At 43.9% G+C, this 12,601-nt stretch overlaps 1 protein-coding gene across 1 annotated transcript in view; it reads left to right on the forward strand.

Annotated features, from left to right (window-relative positions):
* LOC106804848 (serine/threonine-protein kinase NLK-like) overlaps window positions 1-12,601 on the forward strand; it is a 21,292-nt gene that overhangs the window by 5,354 nt on the left and 3,337 nt on the right. Inside the window, exons 3-6 of the mRNA XM_014806204.1 lie at window positions 7,013-7,068; window positions 7,851-7,957; window positions 8,340-8,425; window positions 9,682-9,891. Of these exons, the coding sequence (XP_014661690.1) occupies window positions 7,013-7,068; window positions 7,851-7,957; window positions 8,340-8,425; window positions 9,682-9,891 (459 nt within the window). The remainder of the gene's footprint in view (window positions 1-7,012; window positions 7,069-7,850; window positions 7,958-8,339; window positions 8,426-9,681; window positions 9,892-12,601) is intronic.

Below are 12,601 nucleotides of genomic sequence, written 5' to 3' on the forward strand. Positions count from 1 at the left end.
TGATGGTATTTGATGAGCAGTTATGTTGCAATGCCCTTTAGCGTACTGTTACCCATCTGTAACCCTAATGTATCCTTAATTTACTTACCATTACATACTAGCTACACATACAATAATACATACATATAATAATAGTACACCTTCGCAATACACCAGTTGTGTCAACGATGACGCGGCGTCACCGCGTCGTTGCCACAATCTAAAATGATCGATGATTTATTGATTAATCGATCATCGGTCGTTTTGTAAAACCGATGATCGATCATGAAATTTGGACCGATCTCCAACACTAGAAATATCTCATAAGTGCTGAATATTTCGAATAACAGGAAGCAACGTAATATAAGCTAAAGTGCACCAGGAAGGTGTTTCATAATGTCTACATGGTAATTGATGACTGCATGTGACTGTTTAACATAGATCTATGTGTACACAAATTATCCATCAAACACTGTTCTCTAACCATGCACACACAGGGTGCAATAACGTAATCATGCAGATGTAAAGGGGTGGACGCACTAGGCAATTTTTCATGCGATCGAGCCGGCCGACCGAGCCGGCCGGCTCGATCGCATGAAAAATCGCGTAGTGTATCCAGTGAGTCGCGGTCGATTTTCGAGTCGGCCGGCCGAGTCGCCAGATTCAAACATGTTTGATAATTATTTGAGTCGCGCGGCTACAATCGCGTAGTGTGCCCGGGTCTGCGATTGAGCCGGCCGATTGTACAATTCATCAGCCAATCAGAGTGCTGAAAATCGACAGAGTTGCCCGACTCAGTCGCGTAGTGTGTCCGCAAAGTCACCCGACTGAGCCGGCCGGCTCGATCGCATGAAAAATCGCGTAGTGTGTCCAAAGCTTTAGTTAGATAGGATGAGGTAACCAAGCATAGCAAGACCTTTCCCTGCAGGATTATCTTATTGCATCTAGTCATAGGTGTGCAGTATCCACCAGCACCCCCCCCCCAACATTGTACAGCAGGTTGGCTTAAATTACTCTTGAATGTAGCTGCTGCCATGTGAAGCTTCATTATCAATTGCTACTCCCCTGCATCCACACGCATGATTTGGTTTAGTATTCACACACACGTGCCCTGGATGCAACCAGCACCCTCGCTCGTGGTTCCCTGATAATGCGCGTGACAGTACTAATTTGAGTGCTTTCAAGATTAAATTAATTGTTGCGTTAATTGGTAATCCTAAATAACAATGTAGTCGCTATGATGAACGCAACTAATCAAAGCTGCGATGAACTGTTCTGTGCGTGTGCAGCTGAGTGGAAACAGGTGTTTTACTCCTGCATGGTCGACCACACCATGAAGTTCTGCTGTGTACGGTGCCACTAATGCACGAAGGGTCGTTGTCGTATCAGGTACTACAATGTACCCGAGGTAGTTTTAGGTTGTTTAGTATTATGTTTATATTTTTATATGAGGTATGTTTAGGGTTAGGGTTAGGGTACACTTCTGTAGTACAAGTCTGGTACACTTTGTGTCTACATATACGTACCTCGGGTACATATGTAGTACCTGATACGACAACGACCCCTTCAGCGCCACTAATCCAATTTGACTGTATACTGATTACAGTTAAATCCTTCAGAACAGTTAACAGTGAACACAGACACCAACTGTCTGTGCTGTGTGTTGAAAGTTACTCTAACCATTCCCAACGTGATTGAAGCCGACTATATTTAGGTTAGCTAGATTGTTATTTTGCCTCGTTGTGTCCCCCGCGACGAAGTCGGCGGGGGGGGGGATACTATGGTTTCATGTCTGTCCAGCCGCCGCCGCCGCTCGGCGCCACCGCAGACACTTTCCCTTCCGCTCTATAACTCGACCCCTAATTGACTTAGCGCTACCAAACTTGGTATACTTACACATCTTGGGGAGAAGGTGCGCAGCATACCAAAACCAGGTACACTACGATTTTATTTTGACCTGATCATATTTATCTTCCGCTCTATAACTTCGGCCCTATTGAAAACTATGCGGCACAAACTTGGTATACTTACACGCATCTTGGGGAGAAGGTGCGCAGGTACCAAAACAGGTCACTTCGCCGTTATTTGACTTTACTTGACCTTGATCAGATATAGGTTTCACTCGCTCTATAACTCGGACTCTATTGAACTAAGTGCTACAAACTTGGTATACATACACATTTGGGCGAGAAGGTGGCGAGCCATACGCAAAACCAAGTCAGGCTACCCTTTATTTGAACCTTTACATTGAACTTGATCATATTTCCCTCGCTCATGCCTATTGACCTAGGCTACCACTTGGTACACTTTACCATTTGGGAGAAGGTTACGCAGGCGTACGCCAGGTAATACAGACATTTATTTGGACCTTTAACTTGAACTTTGATCATTATTCTTTCCGGTCTATAACTGGCGACTCCTAAAATTGAGCCTAGAGGGCGCTACAGACTTGGTATGTTACAACACTTGGGAGAAGGTGTGTTGCGTACCAAAACCAGGTCACTGCGACCTTTATTTGACCTTTTGACTTGATGCATATTTCTTTTTCGGTCTATAACTCGGCCCCTAATGACCTAGGGACAAACTTGGTATAACTTACATTCTTGGGAGTAGGTGTGTCGCGTACCGAAACCAGGTCACTGCAACCTTTGCAGACATTAACCTTGACCTTGACCTTCATCATATTTCCCTTCCGCTCTATAACTCGGCCCCTAATTGACCTAGCGCGAGGAAACTTTGTATATATTTACACATCTTGGGGAGAAGGTGTGTCGCATACCAAAACCCCTAGAAGGCAACCAATTTTAACATACTTGCACATCTCAGGCAGATGAGTTGTGTAACAAACCTTTGTCTTTGTGACTTATTTAACTTTACCTACTTTCTACGTCCTTATACAGAGATATTTCATTCATACTAGATCACGGGGGATACATGTAGTTGGCGACAACTGCCCTTTCTAGTTATTTATATGTGATTGCAGGGTTAGAAACTGAATTTTTTGCCAGGCAGCAAGTTTGCAGCCCAAGAATAAATTAGACCAGGCAGCAAACCTACTCACCAGACAGAAATTTGAGAAGTTCTATTGCTTCTGTCTATGCGGAAGCTGGTTTAGCCTCCTAGTCCTGTTCTGCTGAGCCAACCATCTGTGGTGAGCTTGTTCTGGGATGGATCCCAGGAATTAGTGACACGACCAGATAATTCTGCCCACATCAGGATTTCCAATAGGCAGAGAGCCTATACCTCCTGTGACCTGTCTGTCTTCATCTGCTTCATGATAGACACATCTTTTACAGAGCAGGGGCCCGTTGTCAGAAACAAAATTAGTCTTAACATTAGTCGTAACATTAAAAATTTCTCCTAGACCGCCGACATCACTTTGTTCCGTATTGTTATGAGGAAATCGATTTTTCATTCTCGTAACTTCGCAGCGTTTCTGTCATCGGTCTAAGAGAAAAAGTTTATGTTAAGACTAATGTTAAGACCAATTTTGTTTCTGAGAACGGGCCCCAGGTGTTTGATAAAGGGGTAGATAAGCTCGGTAAGTTTGTTGATGTTTGTGAATTCACCCCTGCCTTGATCACGGATGAAGATGCTCTTCCAGTAGTCACTGGGTGAGTGCCTCCATATCGTTGTTGCCACGTATCAGAAATTTTAGCGGTATCCAGTCAGTATATCTAGACAGCTTGCGGATCCACTAGATGATTGGCATGATCATGGAGCTAAGGAAGTGTGCTCCGTCTTTGAGAAAGGTGCCGAATTCATTTCTGTCCTAAGCAGCTAGTGCGTTTCTCTCTTGCTGATCAATGCAAATTACATGATCCATGGGTAATTTTTTTTAGCAGCTTTACATATAACATCTCCAACTACATTTCGATGTTCTTTTCGTTTCTTCTGTCAATTATTTCTAGCAAACTGTTGGTTATTTGTGTCTTGTCCCTGTTTTTAAAAAGCACATCAGCATCAATCTTATCAAGAGCCCATTAACCCCAGAGCGTACAACGCTGAAATCGGAAAACCATGGTGTCGTTTCAGCAAAATTAATAAAGTTTTATAATGGGGGGTTAATGGGCTCTTGATCTTATTCGTCAGGGTTTACCCTGTGTAGGATGGGATGACAGGATCAACTTTCTAATGGAAGTTATCTATAATAATGCCGTCAACAGTCAGGAAAGATGTCACACTCTCCAGACCTTTGACGATGCATCTAGATTTTCTTGTACGTGTGCGTTTTCACGTCCAGGGCTGGGTTCAGATTCGCGTGGCTACAGGCTAAAGCTGCCACACATGAATATCTGTCAATAATTTGCTCCTAAATATGTCTATATTGTTTCGTATCTTGATTAGAACTTGGCCGACTTTTTCAACAGAAATTGCTTGTAACTTTAGTATGTTTAGTTTAGGTAATTAGGAATTTCTTGGCAGCACGTATTTGCTGCCAACGTTAACAGCATGCAGCAAGCTGACCCTCGTAAACCTTGTAAGTTGCTGTAACTGTTTTGCTCGTGTGAGCACTAGTGGCAAACACACGTGTGTATGTCTATAGGGCAGAAGCAGGCCGCCAGAGAAAAGCGAATTGACGGTCTTGTTCGGCCTGATTCTCTCGCATGTTCCGTACAAGTATATATATATATATGAATACGAGAGCAGCAGAACGTGTGTGCACATGCAGCTCATGGATGCTTACCTCAGCAGTCTGGCTAGCCATCGCTAAACCCGAGCAGCTGCAGCAGCAGTAGTATTAAGGGCCGGACACACTAGGCGATTTAATCAGGCGAATTTATCGCCCGATAATATCAAAACGTTTTGATCTATGCGATTAAATCGGCGACTAAATCGGGCGACTAAATCGGCGGCGACTGGACACACTAGGCAATTTCACCGGCAATTTAGTCGCCCGATTTAATCGCCTAGTGTGTCCGGCCCTTTAGCAGTAGCAGCAGCAACATCAGTAGTATTATCAGTAGCAACCGCAGCAGTAGTAGCAGGAGCAGTAGCAGTAGTAGTAGCAGCAGCAGCAGCAGTAGCAGTAGTAGCAGCAGTAGCAGTAGCAGCAGCAACAGTTCAGCAGCAGCAATAACAACGACAGCAGTGGCTGACTGCTGTCTGGCAAGGCTGGCAGGCTGACAGGCTAGAAAGCACGGCTCACAGTTCCTTATACAGATAGAGCATGATTAATAGCATCAGCTGTGGAGAAACTGAGATGGGCTGCTGCATGTGTTATCCTGCAAAAGCTCCAGTAGCTATGTTGGTGGGTATGCGGGTAGCACATGCAGGGGTTAGAGGTCGGGAAAGGTAGGCCCCATCCCTGCTTTAAACTAACACGCCTGTGTGTGTAACAGTGTGTGTAACAGTGTGTGTGTGTGTGTGTGTGTGTGCGGGCGGGCGTGCGTGCATCGTGCGCGTGCGCACGCGTGTGTGTGTGTGTGTGTGTGTGTGTGTGTGTGTGTGTGTGTGTGTGTGTGTGTGTGTGGTGAGTGCCAGTGGAAACGAGAAATTCTCAAGAATCTGGCATTGGTACATGCCAGTGTTGGTTCATACCACAGGCACTTGGAGCGTCTCAATAAAAAAAAGGTAAATAAACACGAAATGTATTTACTACCAAAGTCTTTATGTTTCTTTACTCCATTTCGCCTATTATTGCCGATAACTTCCTGTAAATGCCGTTCAAATGCTCCTCTGCAACACACGACAATACCGCACGCACTCCGCTGTGCACAAACAACACATATAATATAGTGTATAATATATAGTTATCGACAATAATAAGCGAAAGAGAGTAGAGAAACATTAAGCCTTTGGTAGTAAATACATTTCGTGTGTATTTACCATTATTTTTAGCTCATCTGACGTAGTCAGATGCAGCTTGTAGAATCGCATGATTGTCCGTCCGTGCGTCCGTAAACAGTTTGGCACAAATCTTAACGACGTACGGTCACGATATTCGGGACGTGGGGGGGGGAATCGTGAAAAGGACTCGGAAGGATCAATTTGAGGGTCAAGGGTCAAAGGTCAATATGTGTAAACGGAGAGGGAATATTTTTGTATAGGAGGAAATATGTAATTGCGGCACAAATCTGAAGGGCTCAACCTATGCTCTTAATATTCGGTGTATACTAGTGTGATGGGCAGGAAACCCATCACCAGTGCGAAATTGGAGGTCACAGGTCAAAGGGCAGTGGGGGAAAGGTCGGATATCAGACATTTTCTGAGGACATGGCCTAATGGACAGAGTAAAAAACTTTTTTGTTTCAGCGCTGACGCTACCATTTTTATCACTTTATTGAAAGGACCATGAAATGTGCTTTCCACTGACCTGCGAAGAGTAAGTGTCTGATAACCTTTTGACCTTCAAGATGAGGATTAAACATGGATTCCTGAAAGTTCTGCCTCAATGACGTCACAGTGTTGTCATATTCATGGCACATCCATAATCTAGAAACCTAATAAGCCTGGATAACCGAACGCATACAGCACAGGCGTCATGGCTCAAAGGTCATTGGATCGAATCCCATCAGATTTTTTATTGTTTACCTGTTTTCTGTATTTTTCTATCTTTATCCATTTAACTATTTTTTTCCAATTAACGCAAATATTTACATGATTTATTTACAACAATTTAATAACAACAATCAATTTTTTTTTTAATAGGGTTATGGTTAGGGTCACAATGAACCATAAAACAGGAGTTTCAGGCACGCGATTTGTATCAACCAATGGGATTTGGGAGGTATGCAGAATGCAGAAGGTTGCTGAAATGATGTGTACGCAACTGCATATCTGCGCCTAACAAAGGTGTCACTACGCACGACTTAAATGTTACGTTTATAACCGTAGCAACAGAACTCAGATGAGCCCAGATGCTCTGCGGCTCTTGTTTTTTATTGAGACGTTCCAAGTGCCTGTGGTCCATACCCTTCCTTTGCGCAGTGATGCATTATCTATTACGTAAATTGTGGCCGGCCGCACACACGATGTCGCTGTGATAACTGACGCGCGAATATTGATTGAGCATTTCTCTCTGTCGTTGCAGGTCCTATCGGCGCTTGAGATACTGCAGCCACCACCCATAGACTTCTTTACGGAAATGTATCCTCTAGCGTTCGTTTATGCGTCTGCTGAAGCGGTGACCGTCTAGCGATGTGTTGCCGACCTTCGGTTCAACTTTGTAAAAAAAATTTACAATTTTGGTGCATTTACGGCTCTATATTTAGGTGAAGCTACTAATTCTTTTGTACGTTTGGCGATGGGTTGAGGCGGGAGGGGTTTCTGTTGAGTGTAGGCTACCTGTAACTGTGGGTTGTATCCTGGATCTATAGTGAGTCCCAGTTGGTGGGAGAATTTGTTGTATCATCTTTGGAACGCTAGCAGGAACCCCTGCTATTGTGAAATCGTCGGCGCTGGTTAGTGACATGCAAGTGCAGTGTGCTTAGACCCGGGACTCTGAATCATCCCTGAAAGTGGCTCTACGCGCATTCAAGCGTTCCAGCTACGCGTTCGTGACTAACACAGCCGCTGCCCTGAGCGCAGCCCACGCGAGAGAGGGCATGCCTGCATCCATTCACTTTTTACTCCTCCGCTGCGAGACCCTAGTGTAATTATATTTAGTCGCAGATGTGCAATGCCTGGTACTTAGACCTTTATTGCAGAGAGTGTAGAGGGAAGGGAGATAAGTAGCTGAAGAAAGGGGATCGGTCGTAGAGAGATGTGTGGTTGCTGAAAGGCGGGGGTTGGTAGTAAAGGGAAGAGTAGGGGAGGTGGGGATTTAGCCTAGGCTATGCGACGGGAGTCTAGCAAGGTTTGGTGTGCGCAGTTCGGAGGTCGTGTCACACAACCGTGACCTGTTCTGTATCCTTGACCTCTAGCCTCAGCTATGTGATCTGTGAGCTTATGCAGAGTGACCTTCACAAGATCATCGTCTCGCCGCAGCCACTGACTTCCGACCATGTAAAGGTCTTTCTCTACCAAATACTCAGGGGTATGTGCTCACGTAGTCATTGAATTAGTGGAGTAATTGGTACCTAGTCGCTGACAGCTGTGTCACGATAGTGGTTGAATGTGTGCATGCTTTGTTGCAATTCATTGTCGCAGCTGGGATGAAGAGGACGAATCGATTAAATTAAATGTTGGGTCTCTTGCGGTGCTTATGCACTGGCTATTTCAACATTTAAAGTGCTTACGCGTGACAATTTCAGTTTACACTAGGTCTCTATGTGTGTTAGCTGCATTTTGTTGATTCTTTTCTGCATATATGCGCGGTGTAAGTGTGCAAGTAGATTCACGTGTGTTACCACAGTAACTATATACACATCTAATTTGAGGTATACATGGCTAACAGTGCGTGTCATTCGCATTGACAGCTCTCAAGTATCTACATTCGGCGAGGATTCTGCACAGAGACATAAAACCTGGAAATCTCCTAGTCAACAGCAATTGTGTGCTCAAGGTAAGAGACTCTACCAGAGATATGCCAACCACTACAATTTGTCTGTATTTTATACGAATTTCTATTCCTTTTGCACCACTACGACCAGTTTGAATCAAACTACGAATTTTACTGTGATCGAATTTCTTCTTTTTTTGTCAATTATTGTCATTTTTGACCCTCAGAATGCAGGAAATTGCATCTCAGAATCAAACAATTTTTCGGGTGCATGCCTGACCCCCCCCCCTAGCAAACTCGGGTCAGTACGTGACCCTCAAACTACTAATTTGATGGCCAGAAACTACAGATTGCTTCAAATATGTGTTGGCATCTCTGCTCTATGCGAGCAGAAATGTATATGTACACAGATAAAGCCACTGATGAACATGGGTAGCAAACATGCATGGACCCTACACCCAGTTTTCCCATCGTTTTTCCATACCAGGGTTTCTTATGTATAAGAGGCACCGTGGCGCACCGCCATTGTCAAATTTAACATTACCGTTGTGAAAATGTTGCTGTATTTACCGGCCGTTGTCAACCCAAAAATAAATAGATCTGATCACCACGTGCTTCTGGTATATTTAGATTGCCATGTGCGTTTATTGAGTTATGTGATGCGGGGTTCTATACTTTTCATTTATTTGATTGGTTGGAGTGCCATCCATTTTTTCCACCAAACTGGCCATTACCTCCTTTGTCTAATTTTCCCTCAGAATAAAACCCTGAATACGTCATATTATTATTTATTACACGAGCATAACTTTTTAATCAGTGAAGTTGTCATGTGTCATAGATGAAAAATAGGTTCGAAGGCAGAAATAGATTTTTCAGTGTGGCTCAGTCGCTGGGTTTAGGGTGGGACATATGTAAGGGGGGAAGTGTTAACACCTGTGCCATATACCAAATACACGAGTGAGCGCTGTGTGTGCCTTAGAAATGTGCAAGAAATCTCATCTCTTTAATGTTTATGATTTTATTAATTGATATTTATTGTGAGTGCTGTAATCGATCACTAGGTACTATTAGGAATTCAAAAATATATATCATTAGTTTAATTTGATTTCGATTTAATTTTTGAAAGTTTATGACTGCATGATGCAGCACTGGACTCCATACGAAATATGCAAAAAATACATCACTTTAATTCTATTTCAAAGTCGTATGCAGAAGAGTAATTAAATTAAATTAAATAAATTGATTTTACGATTAATTAATCGTAAAATAATATGACGACGAGTGATGATTGGATTGCCGGCGCTTTTATCGCCCTGCAGGTCTGTGATTTTGGGCTGGCGCGCGTCGAGGAGCCGGACGAGTCACGGCACATGACGCAGGAGGTCGTCACGCAGTATTACCGTGCGCCCGAGATCCTCATGGGCGCCAAGCACTACGACTACAGCGTCGACGTCTGGTCCGTAGGATGCATCTTCGCCGAGCTGCTCGGACGCCGCATCCTGTTCCAGGCGCAGAGCCCCATCCAGCAGGTGAGATTAGTGATGTCACGATCATCGATTATACTCGATCATCGGCTGAACAGTGGTTGGAACCAAGCGCTTGGTTATCAAAATCCCTAATCGATTTTATTCAAAAAAAAATAATCGAAATAAATGTAAAACTTGAACAAGAAAACTTGGAAAAGTGATAAGAATCAGAGATATCATCGCTACTATACAAGTTATCCTTTATTAACATACATGTATTATACACACAGTAGTAAACAGGGCTAAACAAGCACATACATGCACACACGTACATGCACACGACGTTACGCACACGCAGCGCATTCAACACCCGAGTAACGATTGTAACCGATCATCGGTTACTTGGTCAACCGATGATCGATTACGAATAATTACAACGCATTGACAACACTAGGTGAGATGCCCTGGGAGAGTCCTTTGCAGGAAAAAATTACTTCATAGCTACTAGCGAGCCACACCGCATCACCGAGTGAGCAACAGTGCGCAAGAGTCGCTAGTAGCTGCTTTTGTTTTATAAGTTCGGGCGTTTATACATTCGGTTTGCTGCAACAGAATGGATAATCGTGTCGTACGTTTTAGTCTGTATCTCCGGATTGCGGGTGTATACGAGGAAACGATTTCGCACGATGCTAGGCGAATGTACTGTGTACGATTGAGCTCAGTTGGTTGAGTTACGCGTAGTAAATCGTAGGTATTCTAAGGCTAGTAAATGACGAATTTCCCTTGTTTATTGAAGTCACACTCCTTCCCTATTATCTACTCTCTCTTTCTCTTTTTCTCTCTTTCTCTCTTTCTCTCTCTCTCCCTTCTATTAATTACTCTCATTCCTCTCTGTCTCCAACCTTTTCTTTATCTTTCTCATTGCTAACAGTCTCAGCTGCCTGGGAGCTTGAGTGCATCGCATAAAACCCGCAGGCACTACCTCACTGATCATTCACTCTGATATCTGCAGAAGTTTTCCTGCATTTTTATCAGTCGCTTTTCTGGCTTCGGTACACGAACACAGCTCTCTCTCTCTCTCTCTCTCTCTCTGGTTTTCCACTATGTATCTTGGCGTGTATAATTAATTCCCTCATATTAAGATTCACACAAAGACTTTTGTGGTATCGCAACCCAGTGTCAGACGCTGTGTGTAGTAACTAGTAGTAGCGAAAACACCAGTGTTGCACAGACGTTGACAACGATCGATGCCGCTACAGGCATAACAAAAGTATTACGTTTGGCGAATGGCAAGCTATAGCTGGTTTCGCGCATTCCTTTGTTTGCTAGTTGCTTCATCGAGCGCTGTTCCATCCCGCGGTGAGTTTTGGCAGCTAGCGGCAGTCGCGTTGCAGCAACCGTCTCAGCGTACGTAGCAGCGGCAGGCGCTAAACTTTAACCGGGTCAGAAAAGCGGGCCGCGATACGAGCATGTAGGTAACCCACACACCTTGGGCGCTGCCCGAGCTACGTACTGTGCACTACTCGCTAATCCTGCCGAATACAGACTAACGTGTTCTGATAACCCAAGGCACATCCACATATATCTGCACACCTTGCGCACATCTCTATGTATTTACTAACGGCCCGTTCCAGTGGCGTATCCAGCATAGGGCGGAGCCGGCGTACGCCCCCCTCCCCGTTTGCAGGCCCAGAAAAAAAAAATGAAAAGTGTTTTGAATCTTAAATTGTAGGGTTGAGTCTAGGGTTGAGATAGTGTCATCAGACATCAGAATATGGTCCACAGTATGCCTCAGATTGCAGGAAAATGGCTTAAATATTTCAAAATTTCCTGGAGGAGCATGACCCCAGACCCCCCTATCGATGGCGTGCCCGCGGCACGCGGGGTTCCCTGCGGCAGCCCAGGTAGATTTCGGCCCCCCCCTTGTTCATCCATTTCTGGATACGCCACTGCGTTCTGTTTCGAATAGAAGTTGCTTTGGCATATAGAGTCAAAGGCAGAGTTAGACTATAGCTGTGGTAATGGGTTGCAAGAATATACTTGTAATCAGTAACGTGTGCGTGACATCATCTACTCTGGGTGATACTCCATTAGGAGTGTTCCCAACTTTAATGTCATTAATGGTCATATAATAACATATATATATATATATATATATATGGTCATGGTCATATATTAGTTTGTGGTTTAATGTCATTTAGGTTAGGGTTAGGGTTAGGATTATCAATCATTAATCATTAATCATTAATCATTATTAGTGCATGACGTGATAAATCGCTGCAATCTCATTGGATAACGCAGCAGGTACTCAGGGGTGTATCCAGGATTTTTTCTGGGTGGGTCGTGATCATAATTTTTTGGACCTTTTCACAATGAAATAGCAGCAAGATGTGATTACAATGTCAATACACTCAGGGGCGTGTACAGGATTTGTACCCGGGGGGGGGGGTCTAACCGTAACCCAAACTTAGCAGCACGCGAAGGGGGAATCTGAAAATAAAAATTTGAAATTAGACTTCCTTAGATGCGTTTTCTGCGCGAGCAGGGGGGTCCGGACTCCCTGGACCCCCCTGTACACGCCCCTGACAATTTAATTAAAACAAAAAAAATTTGTTTCACAAATTTTGTTATCAGTTTAAAAAAAAGAAGTTTTCTGACTCAGTTGAAAACAGAGTTTTTGGAACTTTTGGTCTTTATCTTGTCTTGTCTTGATCTTGTCTTGTCTTGTCTTTGTCTTTGTCAGTCTTTGTCTCTCTTTTATGAAACAAAATTT

Source organism: Priapulus caudatus, unplaced genomic scaffold, assembly GCF_000485595.1.
Source record: "Priapulus caudatus unplaced genomic scaffold, Priapulus_caudatus-5.0.1 Scaffold90, whole genome shotgun sequence".
Classification (NCBI taxonomy): Eukaryota; Metazoa; Priapulida; class Priapulimorpha; order Priapulimorphida; family Priapulidae; genus Priapulus; species Priapulus caudatus.